Source organism: Ceratotherium simum, chromosome X (assembly GCF_057802395.1).
Source record: "Ceratotherium simum simum isolate JZ-2026a chromosome X, ASM5780239v1, whole genome shotgun sequence".
Lineage (NCBI taxonomy): Eukaryota > Metazoa > Chordata > Mammalia > Perissodactyla > Rhinocerotidae > Ceratotherium > Ceratotherium simum.
The window spans coordinates 59442697-59455207 of record NC_141940.1 but is presented as its reverse complement, the minus strand read 5'-3'; the positions used below and the strand labels follow the sequence as shown (position 1 = coordinate 59455207).

At 34.7% G+C, this 12511-nt stretch overlaps 1 protein-coding gene across 9 annotated transcripts in view; it reads left to right on the top strand.

Moving 5' to 3' along the window:
- The window catches only part of DACH2 (dachshund family transcription factor 2), a 505289-nt gene that overhangs the window by 470973 nt on the left and 21805 nt on the right, over positions 1-12511 (top strand). For 5 of the 9 annotated variants that reach the window (XM_087427013.1, XM_087427016.1, XM_087427010.1 and 2 more), the window contains 2 exons: positions 11652-11830; positions 11926-12073. In XM_087427013.1, the coding sequence (XP_087283139.1) occupies positions 11652-11830; positions 11926-12073 (327 nt within the window). The remainder of the gene's footprint in view (positions 1-11651; positions 11831-11925; positions 12074-12511) is intronic. The other 4 variants (XM_087427018.1, XM_087427014.1, XM_087427017.1 and 1 more) reach the window with 1 other exon arrangement.

Genomic DNA, 12511 nt, shown 5'->3' with positions numbered 1-12511 from the left:
GATGAGATCAGAAAGGAAAAGAAAAGAGGAGAAAGTCAGAGTAACCTAAACTACTGTCACTGGAAGCTGAGAACTGAGAAATTACTTGTGTAGTCCTGATCAGTTTGTGCTGTGTTAGAGTAATTTAGATCACCCAACAATTTTTCCCTTTATATTTCAAACTTTGAAATATAATATGTATATATACATTCTTTTGCAGGCTAATAAAAGCATCAAACTCTATTTTGTCTGCCTTAGCATAGACATAATCTTATAATAATTCTAAATTTTATATTCAGTGGATGTTTTAGATTCTTTGTTTAAACTGAAGCTCTTATGATAGAAGATGAAAAAACTCCTCAAGTACTAGGGTTATTAGTGAAAGTGAAAAATATCTGCAGTGTCTTTGCTTCAACATTTGCCATTCCATATAAATCCATAACTATTTGTAACAAATAGTGGGTGAAGGAATTTCAACATTAAAAAATAAGCCTGATTCCAGGAAAATTTAAGATAGATTTTTCCTGTTTTTTCAGTAGAATGCACACATCTTAAACTTGCAATTCTCCATGGAGATAAAAATGTGGCCTAAATTAAATTTAAGGGAAAAAAATGTGACAAATAATGTGATCCTGAAGTCTTCCAACTACCTTGGAACTAATCTGGGAGATTTTAGTTACAAAATTGCAAGATTTTTTTGTCTGGTTATTAGGAAAACAAAATACAATACTATAAAACCTTAATTAATGGTTGCTACATTAACTAAATCCTTCTGTCAATTTACCAGAAGAAATTAAAAAAGGAAATTTCATGGGCAAATCTTGAAATCAGTGTACATTCAGTGCAATCCTTTTTCTTAAACATTCCATATCTGGAAGGCTGCAATAGTTTCAGACTTAGCCAGTTTTTACTGGAAGTCTACCATATGCTAAATACAGTGCTAGCTGCTTCCACTTTAGTTTTCTTATTTAAACTTCCCACAAATGCTCTGAGGTAGTTCTTCCTATTCTACAAATAGGGACATTGAAGTTTACATATGTAAAATCTCAAAACACAGAGAGATTCGGTCATGTTTGTTGTGTTATAAGTAGCATAGCAGACATATATTTTAAGGGAAAAAAAGTTAAAATAAGACAGTGGGGGTATCTGGTGATTAACCATTGAATAGCCATTGAAGTTAAACTGAATAATAAATTTGTGAAAACTTTCTAATTGATTGAGATTTTTTGAAATTATTCCTCTTTGTCATATAGACAAATTATATTTGTCTAATATAGTTATTAGAGGAAATCACTACCATGCTGTTTAATTTGCAAGTCTGTGAACTCCTTCTAATTTACCCCACAATACCACGCATAACTGAGTACTCAATAAGTGTTTCTGATAAAACTCATTAAGTTAGATGTGAATATTGCAAAACAGAAGAGAGTCAAGTTGAAAAAAGCCCTACAAACTAATTAGAATTGAAGATGAGGAAGAGACAACAAAATGGCATGTTAATGTGTTCTGGTGATGTTTACTCCTCCTGCCCCCTTGACTATATCTTATGAATTATTTTTATTATTTTACTGAAAAAGAGCTTGTTCACCACATGACATAAGCTCTCATGGCAATAGACAACATCTAAAAATAGGATTGTGTATTTGGTAAATGTTGTTGAATTGAGCATTACTATTATATGCCTGCTTCTTTGATAAAACTTCAGAGATTTTCAGAGGAGAAGCAACAGTTTTGATGGTCTTAATTCTTACGTTACACAAGAAGGAAAAAATGTGAAAATTGCAGTGCTTTACCCTAATAATTGAAAATTATTTTAAATAAAATTCATCTTTGTCAAATAATTAAATTAAATGATTGACATCATTTTGAACTGGCTAAGTTTGCAAAAGTATTAGAATTATGATTTTAAGACTCATCTGTTTGGAAATCGCTTAATTTTTTCTGTCATAAAAATATGGTGCCTCAGTGCCTCAATTTCTTATTTTTTAGCTAAAACAGAAAAATCAGTATATATCCTCACCAATGTGAGTGTGTGTGCATGTGGGTGGGTGGGTGTTCGTGTGTCTGTGTGAGAGAGAAAGAGAGGGAGAGAGAGGAGAGATAACTAATGAAAGAAGAATATTCTCAATTTTATATCATTGGTACTGTGGTAACATCAAAAAATAAGAATATGCACAGGTTATAAATAGGTATAATTGTACAGTTATTAGTGAGCATATTGATATAAATGTCAAACCTGTATAGTTATCTGCACATTCCTCATTAAAGAGTTTATCAGTGGTGGCAAATTATAAACTGTTTGTTATATAGACTGTTCTTGTCAATTGTTCCATGACAGTGTCATTCTGATTTTGAATGACCTTTAATTTTTACTCTTCATCCTGCCAAAATACCCACTTTCTACCTTTCTTGGATACAAGCAAATGATATCTAAGGATTAATCCATAGAACTGCTGTTTTCCTTACTAAACAATTGCCTATGTTAAATTCATTCTTGGAAAAGTATTTTGCTTTTATCTGTATAGACTCACATTTTTTACTATTTTTTTTCCTGATTCTGTGTTACAAATAGGTTCCGTTACACATTTTTTTCAGTGTAATGTAAACTGCATTTCGGAATCTCTAGGTATGTAGAACAGGCTAGTTGATGTGTTTCTTTAATTTTATGCAATTCCTTGAAGCTGTGAAAATACATAGTTCAAGTTAGGCATAATTTTGAAATGATTTCTTCAAATTGTAAAGACAACCAGTTAATAAAGATATTGTGATAGGAAGCAATATTAATTAAATGTAGCAAAATTTAACTTTTATATAGCCCAGTGGTTTCTCAAACTGTGTTCCCCACACAGCAACATCAACCATCAGTTGGGCACTTAGAAATTCCAGTTCCCAGGCCCTACCCTAGACCTACTAAATCAGAAACTTTGGGAGTTGGGAACGTTTGTTTTAAAGACCTTCAGGACATTCTGATGCATGAAAAAGTTTAAGAACCACTGCTGTTAAGGTGTTGGATTAATAACTTGCTCCCTTGTACCTTCCACTGCTCCTCTCTACTCAGATATGTTACCTAAGCCAAAAAAAGAAAAGAAAAAAGCAGTGATTTTATTTTATTTATTTATTTTTTAATTTTTTGTTTATTGCAGTAACATTGGTTAATAACATTGTATAAATTTCAGGTGTACATCATTATACTTCTATTTCTGCATAGATTACATCATGTTCACCACCCAAATACTAATTACAACCCATCACCACACACATGTGCCGAATTATCCCTTTTGCCCTCCTCCCTCCCCCCTTCCCCTTCTGGTAACCACCAATCCAATCTCTGTCTCTATCTGTTTGTTTATTGTTGTTATTATCTACTACTTAATGAAGGAAATCATACGGTATTTGACCTTCTCCCTCTGACTTATTTCATGAAGAAAGCAGTGATTTTAAAGTTAGCACCTGAATTGCCAGGTCAGAGCAGTAAATTTCTCTTCCTGATTTGTGCCAGATTAAGAAGAGAGAATTCTTCCCTGGTTGAAGGAAAGGATTGCACATTTCCTGGCAGGGAAGCAAAATGAGAAATCTGCTTTACAGCCTCTGCAGTCAGCCAGATGACTGAACCCCTAGTAAGGGTAAAAGCAGGGTTATATTGGAACCCTGAGGCCATTTTACAGATAAGCCAGGGTAACAAAACATTATCACCTGGAAGGCTCAGCTAATTGATGGAAGTGTGTGCCCTCCCCCCAGCTTTCTTAAACACATCTCTTGAAAACATCAGCTTCCTTCCCACTTTACCTCTATGCCCACTACTCCCTCATTTGCCAATTTCTGATGCAGACTGTTACATTATTAACCCCCACTCATTTAATGTTCTCTCTGCAGCCTTTTTCACAGAGGTAGCCAGACTGGTTTTCTGCAGAAGGGGCTTGTACATGCCTCTGGTGTTGTTGGTTGTTTATATTAGAAATTCGTGTCTGTCTTGCAGTTTTTAGATCGAATTCTAGTCTGTGTATCAAACATCTTTCTATTCTGGATCCTCAGCCTTTTTCTATTTCTAGGCTCTAGAAAATATAGATGTACTTTAAAAAAAATCAGTCAAGTTTGCTTTATCATTGAGGCAATAATATATCATCTCAAAGATGAGGGGAAAGTATGTATGTACCCCAGAAAGATTTGTACTTTACAATTTTTTGCTCAAAAGACTATGATATGTAAACAAGTTTAATAAATATACAGTCGGCATGCTATGACAACTATATCAACTATTTTTCAAAATTGTAAAATTTCAGTTTGTCACAATATTCTGTAGACTATAGTAAGCATTGATTTTATTGGAAAGGCTGAGAGTTGACCAGAAACTCTATCTCCATCCTCTCTTTCTTGCCTCTGTTACTGCACAAAATTGGGGTTCTCTTGCCTGATGTGTATAAAATAAACAAGCCAATTAATTATGTCATCAGCCTTTGGGAAAACAGATCAGCTTTATTCCATGAGATCAATCTGCAGGGAGACAGGGGGCATGTGCCTTCAGATCTGTCTCCCCGATTCAGGATTTGGGGTGAAATTTAAGAGGTTAGGGAGAACAGGCTGGCACACAGAAACATTGGTAGGACGGATTTTGATTGGTGGGCTTTGAGCATCTATGGTAAGGTTCTGAACATTTATAACAGGGTTCTAAGAATTTATGATGAGGTTCTAAACTTTTATGGTAGGGTTCTAAACATTTATGATGAGGTGGGAAAGGAATTTTAACACTGGATCTTCTCGAATGAGGGACCCCTCACTTCTGATAAGAGTCCAGCTTTTAACTTCCAGTCGTGTCCTGGTTCTTTGGTTCCGTGGGGAGGAGAATCTTTGGTTCTGTGGTCATTTCAGGTCAAGATTTCATCTGCACATGCTCTGGCTATGTGACTTTGCAAATTTTCTGAAAGGCAATTCTTAATCACTCTGTTGATAAGAGATGGGGTCAGTTGAACTGGTCCTCGAGGGCCCGTGGTTACACCTCCTCCCACCATGTACTTGTAAAAAACTTTTAAAATTATATATTCATGTACAATCTTGTCTTTTTGAATAGAAAGAAATAAGGAATATTTCATTTCAATCATCAATCTGATGAGTAGAAATCTTACCTCAAGCCTTAAGATTACCAGTCCACATATCCAAAGTTATTAAGAGTATTGTAGACCCAAGATAGATACTATTCTAGATAGTGAGGAAACAGCAGTGGGAAAATAAAAAACAGAAAGGGGTCCAAGCTCTGATGGAGAGTGTATTGTAATGAGATGAAATATGTAGAAAAAATAGTAAATAAGCAAATTATATTGTATTTTAAATGGTGATAAATTTTGTAGGAAGAAAGAAAACATGTTAAGGGGGTGGGATAGGGGTGCAGGTTGCCATGTTAAATAGAATGTTCAGTATAGGTTTCACTAATAAGGTGACATTTGAGCAAAGAACTGAAGTTGAGGACCCAAAATTAAATGCATAAGAACTTGAAAACATAGCTTGTAAAGTACTTGTGTTAGTTCTAAATCACTGATTTGACCTTATTGTCATATTAAGCTTAGTAAACTCTCTAGTAGAAGTTCAGTGCAGAAAGGAGATGTAGTTAATTGTCCGTTCACTGAGATTTTCTTTTATAATTCTGGAACAGTAGTTCCCAATCAGTACTGACATTTGGGCCAGATAATTCTTTGTTGGGGATGGAGGTGGAGGGTGCAGCATCCCTGGCCTCTATCACAAGATGCCAGTAGCACACACCCCACTCCCTCAGTTTTGACAGTCCAAAATGTCTCCAGCCATGGCCATGTGTCCTCAGGGATGCAAAACAACCCCCAGTTGAGAACCACTTGACCTTAAAACAAAGGTCTCCTCAGACCTTTGATAACAGAGAAAGTAACATTGGCCTAATTTAAGGTGAAGCCAGCCTCATCCAATTATTACCTGGAAAAGAATCTTGCCAAACATGTTGTTTCATGAGGTGTTGATGGGTAGTTAGGTGGTCAAATATGTTACTATAGTCTCCTCTCCCACTCCTGGGAATTTCAATTACCATTTAATTTATTTAACAAACACTTATATTGCATTTACTTTGGGTCAGGCATTGTTCTACAAACTTTGCAAATAGTAGCTCATTAATCTTTATAACAACCCTATAAGATAGGTGTTATCATTATTATTCTAACTTTACAAATGAGGAAACTGAGGCACAGAAAGGTTGAGTAACTTTCCCAGGGGCTCACAAATCATAGAGCAGGGTTTCAAACTTAGGCAGTCAGGCTCCAGCATCTTTGGCTCTTCATCACTATGCCTTCAGCTGCTTAAATTAACATGTAACATATGTTGATATTTAGCATTAGCATTTTAAAGGCCCTGAGATGTTCTGCTTTAATAGATTTAGCAAATAAAAAATAAAAGAGTATGCTCAGTTATTTTGAATTTCAGATAAACAACGAATCATTTTTTAGTATAAAGATGTCCCATGGAATGTTTTGGACATACTTATATTAAAAAATCATTTGCTGTTTATCTGAAATTCAGATTTCACTGGGCGCCCTGTAATTTATCTGGCAACTCTTGTTTTAAGGAAAACTGTTTAACATTGTTTAACCCAGTTTTTTTTTCAACACCCGTTTGAGCAAGAAAGCTTTTCTTGTTGGCACACCTAATATCCTGAAGAAGTTCCATGGGACTTTGTTCTAAGGACAGTGGGAACACTTTTCAGCTAGAGAGTGAATAGATTAGTTTGAGTACTTACTCCAGACCACAGTGATCTCTCCTTTGAACTTCTAGAGGCACTTAACAATCTATGCCACATGATTTCACACTTAATTGTCCACTTTTGTAACTTATTGATTTTTTTCCAAAATAATGTGTCAGCTCCTTAATGTCAGGGACTCGGTATCATACTTCTTCCAAACCATTCACTGGATATAATATTTGTTATCAAGCATAATATTTTATCTGAAAGATGATTTATTTCTAATTCATAATTTATAAAGGAGCCTGTTATGCCAAATTGCTAATCTAAGGATTCAGAGCAAAACAGGGCCATAATTCGTTTTAGAAGTATTCTATCTCACTTGCTCAGGCTGGTGACCCTTCATTCCTTTGCTACTAGCTTTCTATTTTCATTTATCATCATTATTTCTTATTTTTGTCTCCCTAAAGACATGTAACAATTTGGGGATCAAGTTTTTCTTTTCCACATTTGATGATGGCAACACTTGAGTCATTGTTCAACTCAGACCATGAATACTTCCTTATATTCATGCAGGTCAGATCATTACACAGCAGTTGGTCATTTTGTTGTTATTGTTCCTCAGTTTGGAAGAGGGAAGCAGGTGTCTTGCTTGTGCTGAATATAATAGTAATGACACCAACAAAGGAGAGTCCCTTGGGCCAGCTGTATTTTGGAGAAAGCTTGGAGAAAGCTCTCAAATTAAATAATGAAATATAATTTATTTGTTAAAGAATAAAAACTGATGACCTGGTAGGTGGCTGCATTTTTCCACTGCTGAGTGAGTCAGCTGTGTCCAGTTTCTATTCCTGTATCACAATCCTTAAAGCCCAGAGGAAAGAGGAAACACTTAACCCTATGAAAAATTAGGAAAATAAACACTAGAGTCATATAGAAAGTCTCTAGCAGCCTTGACTTTAATTTTTAGGGAGACTTTTCCATTCTGAGCACTTACCGTATGCTTATCTTTTTTCCTGCAAATAAAGTTCTTGTCAACTTGTACATCTATTCATCTGGGCCCTAAGCAAGAAATTAAAATTAAGAGCTTGGTCTCTAAATGGATTCCCAAGTGCTATTACAAAGTATGGCAGATTTAACAAACAGGCTCAATAAAAGCAGTCTCTACTTTGCTTCAATAAATGAAGAGGTTGCTCATGTCCTCAGCTAGAGAGCAGTTGTCCTATCTTTTAGTTTACACCATTGCATCATATGTGTTGATAAAGGTTTTAATATATACATTTTGAACACCAGCGTTTTAAATCAAAATGCTCAATCAAAATCCTTTCTCCCTGGATCACAAAGAGATGCTCTTATTTAGCTGACAATCTATGTTTCTAGTACTAGCCCATATTTAATTTTGTTGCCAATTAGGATTTCTCAAGCCTACCTAATAAATTCCTACACAACGGTGCATATATTCAAACTGAGCAAAATGTAGATGTCATTCAGATATGAAGACCTATTACAAGATTGAAATAGATTTTTAATGCATTTATCATTCATTTTTGTAGCATGTGATTTAAATCAGAAAAAAATGATGAATGGTTTGACAGTTTCTACTCATATACAGCAAAACATAATACACTTCGACTAGTTTTTGGCTATTATGGACCTTAACATGCAATGTGACCTTGGTCTGAAAAAGCATGTTTGGTTAGCACAAAAACTTAATCATAAGAAGTCATAAGTAGAATCCTTCTTCTTTACTGCCCTTTTCTAGGACTAGGAAATTTATTGCTTGTGGGACAGGTAGGATATGAACAATGGGCCAAATAGAGTCCAGGGTTATCTCATCTGTGTGAAAACTGCTGCTGAAAATCGATGTGACCTCTGCTACACTGTCATCCCAATTCCCACCCTCTGTGTCCTATTTGTCTTTTGGTAGAAGCTTAGATCTGTGTGCTGTCTCTATGTGTCTCTCTTGGGCCAGATTATCAAAATGAATCATTGCCTGCATACCTCTTATATTTCTATTTATTTTCCTGGTGTTGACTAGGTCTGATGAAATATGATTCTTTTTGCATTTGATCCTCACTGCAGCAAGCAGCACCTAATTCAGCTGTGTCTATCTCTTTAAAGAAGAGTAATACTATTTTGAAACTTCAATCTACTGTACAGCAACATTACAAACCATAGACCATGCAACCTGTCTTCATAGTCAATAGTAATTTTCCTTTCAGCCAATTTAATGGCATTTCTTTCATCTCGAAATAGAAGACTTCTGGTGATTTTAATGTAGTTATAATTTTGTTTTATGCATACTGAATGTATTGCTTTCCTTTTCAGATATCTGGCTCATATTCTTACTACTGAGGTTACATGTGTGCATAGGGAGATACATAACAAGGAATCCATTAATTTTAAGAACTCTGGCCCTGATACAAAATATTTATTCAGGGGAAACATTATATTATGTCTGAATCAGCAGGAAGTCACTGTTCTAACTTTGGAGCAGTTCATTTTGTTAAAATAGATCTTCCAGGCTACATAAATGAATGCTTAAGATTTGTAAACATCAATATAAAAGTGTAGAACATTCCCAGTTATTATTAATATTGATAGATCATTATGACGTCATTCTATCCACTTAATGCACTCATGTGCAGAAGACAAAATACTAGCTAAACACAGACTTCAAACAATACAAATAAAGCATCATATTGCTTGGTTAGTTGTTGAGAAATGTACTTTAGAAACATTAAAGCTGCTGCCTAGGACATATTTTAGGATTTAGTTTTTTTATGAGATATTTCAAGTGTTCAAACCTGGTAGTTTACATAGATCACAGAATTTGTGATAATGTGCTCATTCCCTCTGGAATACTTCACCTCTTCCAAAACTACCACTGACAAGAAAAGAAGGGAGGGTGGGAGGGAGGGAGGAAGGAAGGAAGGAAAGAAGGAAGGAATGAAGTAACGAAGGAAGGAGGGAAGGAGGGAAGGAAGGAAGGAGGGGATGCTTTATAAGAAGTTAAGGTTAATTTTACAAAAAGTGAGTCATAGAAAACACATGCATCATGCATTTATGATCAAAATATTATTTTTTGTTTTACTAAAAAATAGCTTTCTGTGCTAAAAGAAAATTAACAAGATATTTTATATGTTTTGAATTCTTTAAGACTGATAAACAATATTCTTTATAACATTTTGGATTCAAATAATGTGAAACTGTTGATTCTCTATGATAATTGTTTAGCTTTTTTTATTCCTATAGGTTTTGGAAAATTAGAAATTGTGAAGGTGATCTATATTAAGAGCATTTTATTCAGAGATAATGTTATCCCATTAAGTAATCTCACAGAAGGTTCCCGCAATTGCATGCCACAGCTTCCCACACAAGAAATCCCACAGCAAACCATGATGACTGTGAAATCAATGGAGTTCAAGACTTTGCATAATACATATATAGGCTGCTTGCAATTGAAAAATGAGATCTTACTGTATGACAAATCCATATTCCTGTCCCTACAGGAACCAGAACCAATAGCTAGATTTTTGGTTCCAAACCATGTGAAAATTGGTTAGGTCTAGATTCAAGCCTAGTTTCTTGAATGAGTCTCATAATATATGGGATCACGGAAAATTTTGCTGACCAGAGAGATGCATATTTTCAAACTTTGCTTGTGCCCAGTTACTGAAGTCGAGTAGAGTAATTTTGTTTGAGGTGCTATGATTCACCCCATCATGCACTTCTGTTAAATCCATTTAACAATACCAGGGTTTGTTGGGCTACATTCCAAGATCTCCTCTTTCTGGCAGTTTATTTTTAGATATGTCAAAAAAGCTCCAATTCCTAATTTCAGGGGAAACTTTGCTATCTGGTTCATACATCTTACATAAAAGATTTTCAACCACAGTTCAAGTAGATAGCCAAGTAGTTAGTTTCTCAAAGTAAAATATTCCTTTTGTAATTAGATATATCTGTCCAAAACAAATCTGAAACATCTTACTAGACAAAAATTCTATTGATATCTGTTTATCTGAAGCTAAGAGAGGATCTGTTTAAGTAATGAGAATGTTGGAGAAGATAATATAAAAATAAAAGAGGAGAAAAGATACAGCTTGTGTTTTTACACCATAGGTGATATTTTTTTCATGAGGATTATTGTTCAAAATAAAAGGTGACACTGCAAACAATTCAAATGCCCATCAACTAGTGAATGATTAAGCAAAAAATGATATATCCAGGCAATGGAATACTTCTCAGCAATAACGAAGAAAAAAACCACTGATACATGCCACAACATGGATGAACCTCAAAAACATTATGCTAAGTGAAAGAAGCCAGAGACAAAAGACCACATATTGTATGATTCTATTTATGTAAAATATCTAGAAAAGGCAACCCTATAAAGACAGAAAATAGATTAGTGGTTGCCAGGGGCTGGGGTGGGGGGGCGGTGAGAAAGGAAATTAACTATAAATGGGCATGAGGGATGTTTTGAGGGTGATTGAGATGTTCTAAAATAGATTTGTGGTGATGGTTACACAACTCTATGTAACCAATGATTTACTAAAAATAATTGAAGCATACAATTAAAATAGGTGAATTTTATTGTATGTAAGTTATACCTCAATAAAGCTGTTAAAAAGAATGGATATGATAGATATATTTGAAAAAAAAAAAGAAAGCAGTTTATGTTTTACCAGGAAGTGATCTTATTATTTAATTTGTAAGTATTCATAAACATATCTTATATTTGTTTCTCCAAATTTCATGCCTCTTTAGCAGTAAATGTTGTTTCATTGTCCCTGATTCTTTCCTGAAACCTTTGAGAAAGTAGAGGCAGCTGGAGAATAGGTATGATTTCCAATTATGAGTTTTCTATCATTTAGTTTTAGAAAAAAAATCTTTATAGATGCCGTTAGAGGTGAAGGAAACATAGTGAAAATTTTGATCTATTAATTTATGAACCTTCTAATATTAATTTTATTTTTTGCAGAAGAGGTACCAGTTCAAATCCCAATGATGAAATCACCCTTGGACAAGATCCAACTGACTCCTGGGCAGGCATTGCCTCCTGGATTCCCTGGACCATTCATTTTTGCTGATAGTCTGTCCTCCGTGGAGACTCTGTTGACCAACATTCAGGTCAACAATATTTCTATAAACAAAATAAATGTAATACAAGACATTAGCACCTACATAAATTATTTCGTATTTGAGAAATTAAAACAGATAAGATGAACTGCATGTCAATTGCTGTACTTTGACAGGGTCTACTGAAAGTGGCTTTGGATAATGCTCGCATCCAGGAGAAGCAGATTCAGCAAGAAAAAAAGGAACTGCGAATGGAGCTCTATAGAGAGAGAGAAATCAGAGAAACCCTTGAAAGACAACTCGCAGTTGAGCTTCAAAGCAGAAGTAAGTTTAAGTTCAATTACAGAGTGAATATTGCGTTGGAGATATTTTCAATAGGAATAGAAGTATTCTCAGGGATAACTTGGAATTGCTGAAAACAAATGACAAGCTAAGAATCAAATACTGTGTTTATTATCCACAAGGTAAGATATTTATACTATTTCTCTTTGTAATAAAAGACAATGAACTAGATCTGTGCTTCAGGTCATTTGCAGATTTGGAAACATGAATATTCTTAGTTCTCTCACAATTTCAGAAAATACGCCTGGATATAGATAATCTTACAATTCCTTATATATGAAATGCTTACTGTTTGCCAAGAACAGTACTATATTCTGGGGTTATAAAATAAATAAAACTCAGCCACTGTCCTTGAGAGATTTATATTTTAGAGGTTAGCACAACCAACCAGTTAATTTCAAGACAAAGTGGCAAGAGCAA